Source organism: Tiliqua scincoides, chromosome 16, assembly GCF_035046505.1.
Source record: "Tiliqua scincoides isolate rTilSci1 chromosome 16, rTilSci1.hap2, whole genome shotgun sequence".
NCBI classification, from domain to species: domain Eukaryota; kingdom Metazoa; phylum Chordata; class Lepidosauria; order Squamata; family Scincidae; genus Tiliqua; species Tiliqua scincoides.
This window is the reverse complement of record NC_089836.1, coordinates 3,991,654-4,006,120: the sequence shown is the minus strand read 5'-3', so window position 1 is coordinate 4,006,120 and position 14,467 is coordinate 3,991,654. Positions and strand designations below refer to the sequence as shown.

The window sequence follows — 14,467 nt, the reverse complement described above, 5'->3', positions numbered from 1 at the left end:
AACCAGTTCATGTTGCAGCTCACCTTTGCCCTCCTCCCACTCTGTCCCTGCCTTGCCCTCAACTGCCCAGGAGCTGCTCCCTCTCAGCTTTCCCCTTCTGTATTATGGGGATAATAAATAGTAATTTAGCATTACAGGGTGATTGTAAGGATTTCACCAGCGTAACACGCTACACAGAAAGTTTCAGGATTCTTTACACGCGGGAAGAGGAACTGTAAGCCAGGAGGCGTGCATTTAAACAGAGACACTTGGAGAGGTTAACTTCTAATCCATTTTAATGATTGTCTTCAGCCCAATTGATTAGCTAGATGGGAGAGGACTGATTAGATTAATGGGGAAGGAGAGAGGGTGTCATTTGCTTGGGAAAGGTGACAGAAGCTGGGCAGATAAGATTTGCTGCAGGAGCTGGTTGTGTCTGTGTACGTGCCAATCGCAGGAACAGATTTGCTTTGTGTTTCTGTCTATTTGTTTTTGGGGCTTAGTCTGGCTAACCATTGATGGGGTGAACCATCGAGGAACCAGCCTTTGCCAGAAATAGCATTAAAACTGTTGGATGTGGCGGCCACCCACCCCAAAACTTGGGGTTGCTCTTTTCTTGGAACAGCTTCTGGGTCAGCAGTTTTCTCCTACCCCAGCTTGCTTCACGATTGTGTGCTGAAACACTTCCGTAAATCCTGCAGCGTGATTTCGAGGGCGGGGTGGGGAAGAGGAGGAGGAGGGTGCTTTTTAAGGTGACTCTGTCGTGGTTCCAGGAGGGTTTGCTTGGATCACGTTGGAGCGTTTGACAGAGAGAGAGATGTAAAGCGCATTGATGATTTTAGGTGCTCCGCTGGCCTGATCCCGCCACGTGACTTAACCTAAATGCTCATGGAGAATTTTTTGTTCAGATGTACACGGTGACCACCTCTCCCACCATGTGTAAATGGCACATACAATCATCTGTCTTCCTGAAAATGTTTGCTTTCTTGTTTTAAAAGCATGGCTCAAGCCCTTTAAGACGACAAAAATATGATCTGTGCAAAACCTGGTGCAGTCGCTTGCTGGATTCTGAGGAGCTTCTGAAAAGCACAGCTCAGCTGGCTAAGCCCCTGCCATGCATTGAGAAGGCCCTGGGTTTTATTGCCCTGCAGCATCCCCAGAAAAGGCTGGGAAGCATCCTTGAACCCCTGGAGAGACGCTACCAGTCAGTGTTGGCAGTGCTGAGCAAGGGTCTGTTCCTGAGCCAGAGAGGTGACTATCCAAGATTGCTAGGAATTGGAGGTTGGTCTGGGTGTCCTCAACAGCACCTTCCTATACCTAGGAAGTTAGGGAGCTTCCATAATGAGTCGTGGTTGGTCTGTAGAACTCCCTGCCACAGGATGTGGTGATGGCATCTGGCCTGGACGTCTTTAAAAGGGGATTGGACAAGTTTCTGGAGGAAAAATCCATTATGGGTTACAAGCCATGATGTGTACGTGCAACCATTTTAGAAATGGGCTATGTCAGAATGCCAGATGCAAGGGAGGACATCAGGATGAGGTCCCCTGTTATCTGGTGTGCTCCCTGGGGCATTTGGTGGGCTGCTGTGAGATACAGGAAGCTGGACTAGATGGGCCTATGGCCTGATCCAGTGGGGCTGCTCTTATGTTCTTATGCTCCCTGGGACGTTTGGTGGGCCGCTGTGAGATACAGGAAGCTGGACTAGATGGGCCTATGGCCTGATCCAGTGGGGCTGTTCTTATGTTCTTATACCACTGGTCTGTCTGTCCCAATATTGCCAGCTCTGTATGGCAGCAAGTCTCCAGATCTTTCCCAAGTTCTACCTGGAGGTGCTGGTAAAGCTTGAGTATCCCTTATCCAGATTGTTTGGGGAGGAAGGTGTCTGGATTTTGGATTTGTCTGGATTTCAGAACAATTGCATACATATAATGGGAAATGCTTCATCTTGTGTTTTTTTTCACTGTTCCCCATCTGGGTGTTTTCTGGCCTCTTGGACATTTTTCAACCATGTCTGCACAGGTACACACACCACAGAGCAGAGAATAGAACTTACAGCCCGTATCTGCACTTGTACGTAGGAATGAGCACAAGACCTTCTAATCTTCACACTACAGTAGACAAGCCTTGGACAGAAATGAATGGATTTCAGATTTTGGATGCCCAGTTAAGGTTTAATCTACCTGTAGTTGAACTGGAACTGTTTATGTGCAGAGTAGGTGCTCCAGCAATGAGCTGCGGCCCCCTCCCTTGAAAGGCAAACGCTCCCCAAATGAACAGGAAGTAAGAAGAGCCAATGTACGCGAGTTCATTTTCCATCGCTGTAGAATCTGGCCTCTTGATGCCGAATTGGGATCTTTCCGGGAACAGAATTAAATGGCTTCAGCTCAGCGTATATGCTCTCAATCACGAAGCATTAGCAAACTCATGACTCACTCGAGCAACTGCTGATTTGTCTGAATGAGTGGTTTTTAATAGCCCCTGTGCCCTCATCCCTGGGAATTGTCTTTTTGCCTTGGAAGTAATGGCAGGGGCACACGTTGCATGGTTTAAGAGAACAACCTCTCCTTTCCATTGTCTGCCACTCAGAAGCAATCTCTCCATTCGAAGTACTAAAAATAGGCAGTGCCCCGTCTTTTACGCACGTAGAGAAATGGCGCTTGGAGGAATGGAGTGCTTCTGCTTCCTCCCCTGGCCGTTTTCTCAGCTGAAAAACACAAACCTGCATGGCTGGTTTGTGGGGAGGTGGGGAGAGGAGGTGGGTTGACTGTTGCCGGAATACCACATCGGTGGTTCCAACTCTGTAAGCAAACCTGGCAGCCTGTGTAACAAAACTTCTAGGAAGAGGAGGCGTCAGTGTTCTTGATCTTCTGTTTTCCTTCTACCCTCCCCTCCCTCTGCAGAATGTATCTTGGCTAGAGGAGAAGGAGAAAGAGGTGGTGAGTGCCCTGCGGTATTTCAAGACCATCGTGGACAAAATGGCCATTGACAAGAAGGTGCTGGAGATGCTGCCGGGATCAGCCAGCAAAGTGCTGGAAGCCATCCTGCCTCTGGTCCAGATCGACGCACGAATTCAGCAGAGGTGAATTGCGTTTGGCGGACCTGTTTGGCGTTTGGGGCTCAGAGAAAGTCAGTCTGATGTCCCTCGTCTTTTTCACACACCCCTGTCCTCCTCTCTGACCTGTTCTCCGTCTGTCCCCCCCGCCCCACACACACAGAAAGTTCCTTCTGGCTTTTGCCTCTTACCCTCATTCACTCCTGTCTTTACAGGATGAGGAGGGAATGATTAAGTCCTTTTCCCCCGTAAGAAGCACAACTCTAGGAGTGAGTCTCATCAGGAGCCAGGCCTCAAAGGTTCTGATGCCCAACCAGTCCATGCCCAGGGCAATACTTTTTCCTGTGTTGCAAATTTTAAATAAGAAAAGAGTTTTTAATATCTGTCGAAGGTGAGAGAGATACAGAGCGAATTATCAAAATAAATGATATTGTATCATGTTTTATTGCATTGTGAGCCATCTTGGGCACCTTAGCTTTTAAGAGGAAAGGTGGCATATAAATCTTTTAAATGCATAAATTGTGGCAGAAGACTGCCTGACATTTCTCCCCTAAGGCAGCTCTCTACGCGTCCTTCCTTCTCACCCTCGGATTTTTTGCGTCTCCGCAGCTCTGCCGTCTCGTCTTGCTACAGCCGCGTGTACCAGAGTCTGGGGAACCTGATTCGTTGGTCCGATCAGGTGATGCTGGAGGGCGTGAACTCCGAGGACAAGGAGGTGGTGAACACGGTCAAAGGGGTCATTAAGGCTGTCCTGGATGGAGTGAAGGTATGGACTCTGTGGCGTTTGCTGGGGGTCCTCTTTGCCTCCTGGTGGCAGAAACTTTTAAAAGTGTGTGCTGGGCATCAGGCTCTTGCCCTTGAGTTGAGAACCAGTTTGTAGCTTAAAACTGCTGGTAGTGAGGCTAGTCCTCTTGAACGAGCTCGCATTTCTGAGTTTCAGCCTCTTCCTTTGCCCTTCTCACTCTTCCAAAGTGCCACCTTTTGCAGGGACTGTTTTTTGCAAGTCCCGCCAGTGCTGTTAGTGACAACAGTGGGACAGGGCGGCTTGCCCATAATTGGGGCTTTTCCCTGCACCCTCCTCCCCAAAACTGTGCTGTTTTTGAAGGGCCAGACATCAGCACAGCCACATCTCGCCCGCTGGCACACCACCGCTCCAGCCAGGCAGGGCAGTGCTACGTGGTGGCTATTGGGGGTTGCAAATACCACCTGCTATACTGTGAAGTACTACTGGTTGTAAAGCACTGCCACAGGTGCTTGGAATAACACAGGTGTTCCTCTGCATTTACTCACCTTCACAGCCTGGCAGACTGCAAGACCCCAGGGATCAGTCTGTTAAGGTGTTCCACTCATACTCCGCACTCATTCTGAACGCTGACCTATCAATGGGATGTTCGCGTAACATTCGTTTTTCTTGGCTACACCAAGCACCATGGAAAGAAAATCCTTCCACTTACTTATAGGGCACCCAGTTGGACAGTAGTGTCAGCACCCAATTAGTAAATTAGATTACCCAGTCATCCAGTTATTAATATCCTAGATGGATTAGATTATTCAGTTGAAAACCTTTTGCGCAGTTTAAAAAGTTGCCCTTGATTAATCAGGCGGCAGATCTTAAAAAATACTGTTAATTATTTTTAATGCGAGTACTTAGTAATGCTTACTCAGCATTGTATCGCAGTTTGTGAGTGTCTGTGTGCAGTTTGTGTGCAATGCCTTTCGCACATATAGTATTGATGTAAATGTCGTCATAGAGGTGGGGCCTCCATATCCACGGATTGTGTATGTGCGGATCTGGCTCAGCGCGGACCAGCCTTGACTCCACCTGAGCCAAACAGAGCTGTGCTTTGGTTGCCACCGGAGAGCTTTCTGAAGCCCGCGGAACCAGCGCACAGGCTTCCGAATGGCTTTTTCGGCTGAAAAAATGCGACTTTGGGTTTCTCGAGGGAAACCAGGAGTGACACTTTTATGTCATGTAAGACGTTCTTAGGCCCAGGGAAGCCAGGAAAGGACCTTGGGAAACGGGTCGCCTTTTTTGGCCAAAAGGGCCATTCTGGCAACAGCCGGCCGAAAGTCCTCTGGAGGGGACTGGAGCACAGCTCTAGCCCCTTTTGGAAGGCTTATGGGACCAAAAAATCACCGTTTTGATTATCCACGATTTTCGGTATCCATGGGGGGAGTGCCTGAGAAGGAATCCCCCATGGATACCAAGGCCCTATCTGTATTGATGTCTCAACAACCTTGTAAGGTAAGTATTATCTCTGTATTGCAGCCGGGAAAATGAGGCTGGAAAAATATAGAAGTATTTTTAATAATAAGTGAAGGCAAGATTCCAATTGAGCAAGGCCCGATTCCAGGCTCTTAGCAGCTAACGCTATATCAGTGTCCGAAGATACAAGATGTTCTTTCTGCCGCAAGGGGAAGTGTGGCTTCCAGGCCTGTTTCTGCTACACCTAAAAGAAAAGAATGCCCAGTTCTACAAAACGGTTGTACAAAAAGCCGCCCTGATGTGGAAGGGAAACTGATCTCCCAGACTTTTTGAATCTTGCGGCTCTGGTGTTTTAGGAAATGAATCTCTCTTGTTTGCAGTTAACTTCAGCTACACGGAACAGCAGAACCGATTGGGGGGAGGGGAGGGAATCCACTTGTTTTCATTAGTCGCCTGCTCGCCCATGGAGACTGTGTGGTGATTTCACGCCCAGTGGTGTAGCAGTAAATTTTGGAAGGGCTGAATATGTCACCGAGCCCAGCCCCGCTACACCACCACAACAGCAGCAGAAAGAGCTATTTAAAATTTAAACGTATTCCCCTCTTGTCCCTTGTTCCTCCTTTGCATCTTACTTGATTTAAAGCTCTCATCATTTCATCCCAGACTCTTGGAGCTCTCTTCCCCACACCTCCCCTCGACTACACCCCTCGAACGTTGCTTAGCAAACATGAACACCAAAAGCAAAGACAAAAGCCAGCATCGGCATTGAAATGGAATCAGCAGGAGGTTTCGTTGGGGAGACCTGAGCTGTCCAATGAACAGCAGAATGGAATGAGGCTTGTTGAAAGTTTTCAAGCAGAGGCTGGGTGGCCACCCATAAGGGCTTCTATAACCGTTGGCTGCCCAGGACAGTGGGCTGGGTGCCTACAAGGTTCCTTCTGAATCTAGGATTTTGAGACTCTGTGAAACTTCAGAAGCCAGGGAAGTGTCTGGGGAGGAGATGGGTGGTGTTAAATAGGACTCGAGGGGTTGGGGGTTGAGACCTGTTTGGAAGTCCCAGATCTGTATCGAGAAGGTGACAGTTGCCCTTGTGGATAAGATTGTGGCAGTGAGCTCCCTTGACTGTGTGTGTGTGTGTGTTCTCTTTCCTCCTGTTTCAGGAACTGGTCAAGCTCATCACCGAGAAGCAGGAGCATCCTTCTCCTACGAGTCCAGTCAAACCCAGCTTACCTGCCTGTAAATCGGACAGGTAAGTAATGGCGAAATAGCCGGAGATCAGCAGACCTGGCAATGCAAAGTCGCTCACAGAATAACCTTGGTGGCCATTCAGGGATTATGTCCCGAATGGAAGTGGGAGGAGAGGAAGGCAGCGCTGCACCATCCAGTCCTAGGCACAGGGTGAGTCGGTGTGACTACTAGTGAGTCAAGCCCTGAACCTGCCCAGCTAAATACAGTCCAGCACTTTGTGCTCCCTTGGCACTGCCTAAAACGTGAAGTGGTTCTCGCGGCGATTGAGGTGCCTCGCCTCCAAGCCTCACCGTGCTTTTGGCATCCCTCAGCCCGTCGGAGCTGCCCTTGACAGATCGCGAGATGGAGATCCTCAACAAGACAGCGGGGATGGCGCAGAGGGCGGAACCTTTGGCCGATTCCATGGAAGAAGAGGTCGCCCCTCCCAAGCCCCCCCTTCCATGCATCCGGGTCGCCGAAAATAGGTACGGGTTTGGGTTGAGAGCTTGCCCTGTCTGAAAACCTTCATCAGTTTAGTTCAGCTACAGGTAACATCAAGCAAGTGTTGGCTGTTCCTTTCAGCAGACAGGTCAAGGCCCAGAAATGAATTGTGATCTGATCTGGGTGGCTGTTTTGTTTTCAAACTCTGGGCTGCACAGTAGTCAGGGCTGTAGCAGTTACTTTCCCTTAGATCTGCATTGCGGCTAGGTCCGTGCTAGAAAGTTGGTTAGGATCGCACCCTGTGTCTCACAGTGACCCCAAACACACAAGAACCTGCATCCTGTTCCCACTCCCTTGCACCTGGCATTCAGAGACAGCCTGCTTCTAAAATCAGATGGTTGCATCTACCCATCATGGCTTGTCACCTGTGACGAACTTTTCCTCCAGAAATCGGTCCAATCCCCTTTTCAAGGCACCTGGGCCTTCAAGCGCCATCATCACATCCTGTGGCAAGGAGTTCCACAGGTTTACATGATTCATGGGTGCCTGGGTGTGGGGAGGTCGAAAAAGAAAGCGAAAATCAAGGGGGGAAAAAACCACTCGGTTTTGTTAGGATTTGTTCTCATTGCCTACCTTTCCTTCCTAGAACAGCAATCGTGTAAAAACTCCAGAAGTCTGTTTTGAGAAGCTGGAAACTCCCCTCTCATGTCCCCCTCCCACTATTCTGGGCTGTATTTTTTTTTTTTAAACAGCCCTGCAGTGCCCTGTGCAGTGAGGCGTGCAAAAAGTGTGTGGTTTTCTCTGAAGCGCACAGCCGCTGCCTTCTTTTGAGGGCTGGGGGTGGGTGGCTGGTAAGAACTTCCGGTGCAATTTTTCTCAGTACTGATCAGCTGAAAGAGGAGGAACCCACTGAGAGAACGGGCATGTGCAGGAAATGGAACTGAATCTGGATTCCACCCCCCCCCACCCACCCCAGTTTAAATCTATCTTCTGCTCAGAGCTCACCAGATGGCCTCCAAGCCACCCACTTCCTCTCAGTCTTCCTTATCTCTCTTTTGGGGAGAATCACCCTTCCTTACTTTACAGCAGAGGTTCTGAAACGATTCATCCACAAACCAAATTTCTTGACTTAGATCACTTTGGGCCACTTGTTCACCCTGCCTGTGGTTGAAAGAAAAGCAGTCAGGGGTCTCTTAATTTGTGGGGGGGGGGGGGGCAGGACTGGGGTGGAGAAATGGAAATGGGCAGGGCCAGAGCAAAGCCTGCTTGACTGCAAAGCCCCTTCCTTCCTAAGTTCAGCCGAGAAACTAATATCCCTCCTCTTTCTCTCAGTGGCTTATGGGTGCGGACTGATTTGATTCACGAGTGGATCTCTTGTCTGCTTTCTCCCTCTCTCACAGCCCTCCCCCCGCGTTACCTCCTAAGAAACGGCAGTCGGCGCCATCTCCCACTAGGGTGGCCGTCGTGGCTCCCATGAGCCGGACCACCAGCGGATCCAGTTTACCTGTGGGAATCAACAGACAGGTAACGTCAACGGCACGGGTCCCCTCCAGAAATCATCGAGCTTGGGTGGTGACGGTGACCGTGGGGCCCTGTCGGAGCTTGCTGCCCTGTTCTTGGCCGTAATTCTTGTTTTAAAGAATTGGAGGAGAAGCAAGTCAACCTAGCAATGTTTTCCCTCTCGCCCCCTAAAAATGGGTAATTTAAGCCTGTGTTCTATTCGTAAGTGTTCATGAGCTGATGATGTTGGATTTACTGAGAGAGCCTGTCGGAAAATTGAGTCTGTCGCTGAAGCAGTTTCAAATTGGCAAGGCTTCTCCAGCCCTGGTAACGCTCGCGTCTCTTCTTCGCCTGCAGGATTTCGACGCCGACTGCTACGCTCAACGGAGGCTGTCCGGCGGCAGCCAGTCCTATGGAGGGGAGTCCCCCCGACTCTCGCCGTACAACAGCATGGGCAAGCTTAGCAAGTCGGACGAGCAGCTCTCCTCCTTGGACTGCGACAGCGGGCAGTGCTCCCGCAACACAAGCTGTGAAACCTTAGGTGGGTGGCGGGTGGGTGGGCACTCTAGATTGGGAAGGCTGGAGCAGTGCTTGTTGGCCAACAGATGTGGCCCTCCTTATCTGTGGGTGCCAAGCTTGCGGCTTGAGGGCCTGAGAGGAGCTCCCGGATGCAACCAGGCGAGCTTTTCAGAAGCGTCTGGGAGTCTAGAAGGCTTTCCGAGTCGCACAAAAGTCACACGTGTCTTCCCTGCGCCTCAGAAGGCCTTCTGGGTGCTTCCGAACGCTACTTCTGGTTTGCCCCCCTTTCCCAGTGGATTTCATTATCCACAGAAGTTGGTATCCATGGAAGGTTCTGGAACGGATCCCCCGAGCGTCCACTGTACGTGGCAGCCTTGGGACGTGGCCCCGCTTGGCTTGACTCCGTTGGAAATGGAGACAGCTGGGACAGCGGGACACTAGTGGGCTGGCTGTGGCTGCATAGCCGCTTGCCCCTTCCAGAGAGGCACGGCTTGGGGGTACAGCGAAACCCCAGCTGTGGGCCAGGCGCCCACACCCGTACACAGCTGTTAGCAGTGGCGCACCCCACAGTGGCGCTCAGCACTCCCTAACGTTTCTCCTCTTCCGTCTTTCCCAGATCATTACGATCCCGACTACGAGTTCCTGCAGCAGGACCTCTCCAACGCTGACCAGATACCTCATCAGGCGCTCGGCGTCCTCAGCCCCTTACCGGAGTCCCTGGGGGAGTCCGGCTCCCCGTTCCACGGACTCACGTTCCAGCTGCCGGAGCACTGCAGCCCGCTGGCGACCCCGCTGGCGGCCGAGATTCCTCCGGCTCTGCCGGAGAAGAAGAGGAAGCACGCCTTCGACACCTCCGGTTGCAGGGTCTTGTTCGAGAGGCACCCTTCGCAGTACGACAACCTCTCGGAGGAGGACATGCACAACCCGGCCTTGCTGCAGTCTGTGCCCTTCACCCCTTTTGCTGCCGTGCTCCCCTTCCAGCCGGGGAATTCTCCAGCCCCGGTCGAGTTCCTGGCAGACTTCGCTCCTCCCGCCGGTGACTCCGAAAAGCCTCCCCCGCTTCCCGAAAAGAAAAACAAAAACAGTAAGCCCAGTATCCTTCTCATGTTTCTATTTGCTCTTGCAGCAGGGTGTCAACTCAGGGACGGGGCACAGAGATGGTGTCTTGTGTAGAGAAGGGACACTTGCATCTCAGGTGACGCACACAGGAAGCACAACAGACATTTGGATCCTGTGGCCACCTCCCTTGCACCTGGGCTACTTCTACAACCAGCAGGTTGCACGTACCCATCATGGCTTGTCACCTGTGATGGACTTTTCCTCCACCAATCTGTCCAATCCCCTTTTAAAGGCACGTAGACCAGACGCCGTCACCACATCCTGTGGTAAGGCGTTTGGCAGACTAACTACACGCTGGTTGAAGAATTTTGGGGGGGTCTGTTCTAACTCTCCTGACAATTTTAGTTGAGATTTGTCCCACCGGAGGCTTCCTTTGGAGGGTCACTTTGGCCAAGCGCGCCCCCCCCAGTCTTCAGTGTGCCCCCCTCGTCCTCCTGCCCATTTGCTTGTTATCCCCTCGGCTCTCTGCCTTGCCTCTGTTTCTCTCCTTCCACCTTTCAAACTGGAGGATCCTCTCTTGTCATGCCGCACCCGCTCCTTTTCTCCCTCCAGCTGGCCTGGGTGGAAAGGAGGGGCGGAAGAGCATCTCGATAGCAATAACGGTAGAAGAGGGCTGATGATTCTGAGCAGGTTTGGGGGAGCAGAAATCCCTGACCAGCAACCCTTCGTGGCCGGGGGTGTAGCTCTGCCCCTCTCCTCTGACTCCAAAGGCTCAAGGAGCGTGCAAGGGAGTCCAATTTCTGCCCCCCCCCAGCACTGGAAGAGCTTGCAGGATTGCAGAGACTTGGCCGAGGCCATCCAGTGGGTGTAATGGCTGAGTCAAGGTTTGAATGCCGTTCCAAGTCTGACGCCCTGTCTGCTACACCCTGGCTTGCTCTCCAGTTGGCCTCCCGTCTGCCGTTCAGTGGGCATCGCCCCTGCCTGATGATTCCTTCACCCCCCCCAAAGGACTTCAACTCAGGGCTATGCTGCCAACGCCAGCCGCGAGGCAGTGATGTCATTTTCCATCTGCTTTTGTTGGCTTCTCTCGCTGTGAAAGCTGCAGCTTAGAAGGAGCCAAGCAGGGAGGAGCTGACCTTGCTGCGGTTTCAGGAGCCTTGCCCCGGCTCTCCAGCACCAGCGGACCTGTTCAGAAGTCCAGAACGTGTCCTAAATGTTGGCCCGGCGTCCAACCCTGAGGCAGTTCAAAAATCAGATAGCCGCTGACTGCCCTGCAAAGAGCTGAGCTCCTGCAGTTTGCAAGCACGTGTGGATGGAGGGAGATCAACCTTTGGCGGGTCTCGGCAACGTGTCATTTTAAAAAGTGGGTCCTGCTGCTAAAAAGTTTGAGAACCGGTTGGTGAATCTGCTGAAGTTATGGGGTGCCGTGAAATGACCTGACATCTTGGCTTGTTTCTGTGCCCAAAACACCAGCTCTGTGCCAGGAACGGGGGCTGCAGGCTCCTTTCAACAGACGTTGACCCTGCATTCACTTTTTTTTTGGGGGGGGGGTGTCCTTTCAGTGATGGCCTACATGCAGTTCGTGGAAGACTATTCCGAGCCGCAGCCTTCCATGTTCTACCAGACGCCGCAGAACGAGCACATCTACCAACAGAAGAACAAGCACCTGATGGAGGTTTACGGGTTCAACGACTCCTTCAGCAGCGCGGACTCCGGCCAGGACCTGGCCCCGCCCCCTGCTCTCCCGCCAAAGCAGCGGCAACTGGTAAGGCTCCTGACCGCCGTTCTGCTTGGCCAGGCCAGGAGTGTTTAGATCGCAGCTGAGATAGAAAGGTGCCCACCCACCACCCCCACTTTATATTTATTCTCTCACATTTTGATACCGCCCTTCCTCCAAAAGAGCTCAGGGCGGTGTACTTAGCTTCTCTCTTGTCCTCACAACAACCCTGTGAGGTAGGCGAGGCCGAGAGAGGCTGGTCCACGGTCGCCCAGGAAGCTTCGTGGCTGAGCAGGGGTTTGAATCCGAATCGTCCAGATCAGTCTCTCACCAGATCCACTACTCCGCCCCGACTACCGTCCTCCACCGTCCATAGGCAGTACTTTTTCACAGGGTCCCCCTCAACCCTCAGGTGCAGATTTTCAAGGAACCTGCGGGAAGAAAGGGAGAATTGGCAGAAATGATCCCTTGCTTGAACAGAAGCTCTTCAGGGGCTTCGTGCGGCTTCCGGAGAATTCTGGCGCTCTGGCCTCCTCCTTTAATTCTGCTGTTGCCTCTGGTGCATTTTGAAGGGGTTCAGCTCTCCTTTTTCTTTCCCAATTAGCCCCTGGTATCCACGGGGTGCGTTCCAGGACCCCCCCTGGCAGATACCAAATTCTGCAAATAGCAAAATCCTTGCCAGCAAACTGGAAGGGCCTTTTGGAAGCCTCCGAGAGACCTTCGGAGGCAACCTCCTCATGCTTGGAAAGCCTCCCGGACGTGATTGGAAGGAAGGCACTTCTGGTCCCATCCAGGAGGTCTCTGAGGCCCTCCAACTGTGGGCACAGCATAGTCAAAGAGGCAGATGCCGAGCTTGCGGATAAGGGGGGTCCACTGTATGCACCTATTTTTTCCAAATTCATGTAGCTTCTTGTAATCATGGAGGAGGGCAGTCCTGTCGCCCACTCCCCTCTTAGTCCTGAAAGCTTGTTGGCCCTGCCTTGGGGGTGTCCTTTTCTTCCTCTCTCTCTCTCTCTCCCTCTTGCTGTCTTTCTGGCTTCCTCCCTCTCTGTCTCTCTTCCTTCAGCAGGCCTCTTTTGCAGCTTCCTCCTTCTCTTCTGTCTCCTACTGTGTCCAGCCACCTAAAGTGCCCTTCGCCCCCGAGGATATCGGCACCCTTCAGGGCCTCAGTATGTCCGTCTCTAATTCCTTCCTCCACCAGCACAGCTCCTTTCCTGTGCACTCGGTGAGTTTCTAACGTGGGGCAGTTCCTTCTGTGGGTTCTGTGAGGTGGGGGGGGGGAGAATTGACTGTTCTGGGAGGGCATCTTTGCAGTTACCCTTCCAGCGCTGGGGAGGGGGGCAAATAATACCATCTGGGGCCTTTGTAATGCATGTCGTAACAGCAAGTGATTCAGAACATCTCAGTAAGAGTATCAATCATTATGTTGTTTGGTATGGCATCCTTGATGTGCCTGGTGCTTTGCACAGAGGAAATCGTAGTGTCCTGCCCCAAGAGGCTTACAGTCTAGATATCGGGGGCTGAAAAAAGGCGTGAGCCTTTTCAGTGAGATGAGAGAGAGAGCTGGTATTGTCTTTTCTCTCCCCCCCCCCCCGGGCAGGGGAATGACAGTGGGCCGATCTTTCAAATGTTTTTACAAGATTGTACTCATACAGCCCTTTTTTGTAAACATTTACCAAAATCCGCTTTTACCAAGTGTAGTAAAAACAGGCAAAGCGCTTGCAAATTCTGAAGGCAGTCGTGATGCCATACAAGCAGCCACCATTGCAAAACCCAGATGGAAGGGCGTGAAAAGACCGTTTCGGACAGAAAGGTCTGTGGCTGAAGAGGCCAGCAGAGAAAGATCCAGGCTGATCTCCTTTGCAAGGGCGCTTCTCAGATGGGATGAAACCTTCCTCCAGTTTGTGTTGGCAAACAGCCAGAGAAAAGGACCTCTTCTGGACAACTTAAGTTACTTGCGTGGGGCTAGGCGGCCCTTAAGGTGACCTGATCCCAGGCCCTTTAGGGATTCAAAGATCAGAACTAACACTTTGCAGTTTGTCTCGGAAAGCATTTTGACAGCCGGTGGAATGCTGCAGGATAGGGAGACTTCTGCACCACTGGGCCCCCTCCTGGCTGCTGTGTTCTGGAGTAGTCGACACTTCCAGGCCCATCTTCAGAGGCCGCCTCAAAAGCATTGCAGTTGTCCGATCTGGATGCTATGTGCATAACCAGAGATTCATCCACTGGGACTCGGGTAACATCAATGCCATAAGTCAAATTCAGCAGAATGGCAATTCCTTCTCCCCAAGAAATCCTGTGTTCCTATGGGGTGGGGACCCTCTTGCTGGGGGATTACCACCTACATTGCCAAATTCCAAGGACTTTGGGGGAAAAGCCGTGACAGTTAAATGGATAGAAGTTTGCCAATAGAGGTTTTTAGCTTATAGATTTAGGCCTCACGTGGCTGGAAGGGAACAGAAAGATATTGTTCAGTGCATTCACCCCCAAGAAAGAATATCGGGGTCACCCAGATGGATCAGAACAGAAGTCCATTTACACAGCTATTTTGAAGAACAAATTTGCCCACAGCCAGCAATCTCACGGTGAGAGAGTTTTATAAGACGTGGGAGGCACCCGTAAGTCAGTCCGACAAAGTGAATATCTGTCCAGCATTGTAATTTGTTCAAGAACTTTACAGGAACTAAGCTTGTAAAAAAATGAAAGCCATTATTGATCCCTCAGAAAGCTTTGTTTTTGTTTTTTAAAGACACGTATTTTCCATGCC

The 14,467-nt window shown here is 51.5% G+C and overlaps 1 protein-coding gene across 1 annotated transcript in view; it reads left to right on the top strand.

The window, feature by feature from the left end:
- RAPGEF1 (Rap guanine nucleotide exchange factor 1) overlaps positions 1-14,467 on the top strand; it is a 71,159-nt gene that overhangs the window by 30,439 nt on the left and 26,253 nt on the right. Inside the window, exons 3-11 of the mRNA XM_066610555.1 lie at positions 2,880-3,058; positions 3,641-3,797; positions 6,398-6,486; positions 6,797-6,949; positions 8,306-8,429; positions 8,763-8,946; positions 9,541-10,008; positions 11,546-11,748; positions 12,767-12,925. Coding sequence (XP_066466652.1) covers positions 2,880-3,058; positions 3,641-3,797; positions 6,398-6,486; positions 6,797-6,949; positions 8,306-8,429; positions 8,763-8,946; positions 9,541-10,008; positions 11,546-11,748; positions 12,767-12,925 — 1,716 coding nt within the window. The remainder of the gene's footprint in view (positions 1-2,879; positions 3,059-3,640; positions 3,798-6,397; positions 6,487-6,796; positions 6,950-8,305; positions 8,430-8,762; positions 8,947-9,540; positions 10,009-11,545; positions 11,749-12,766; positions 12,926-14,467) is intronic.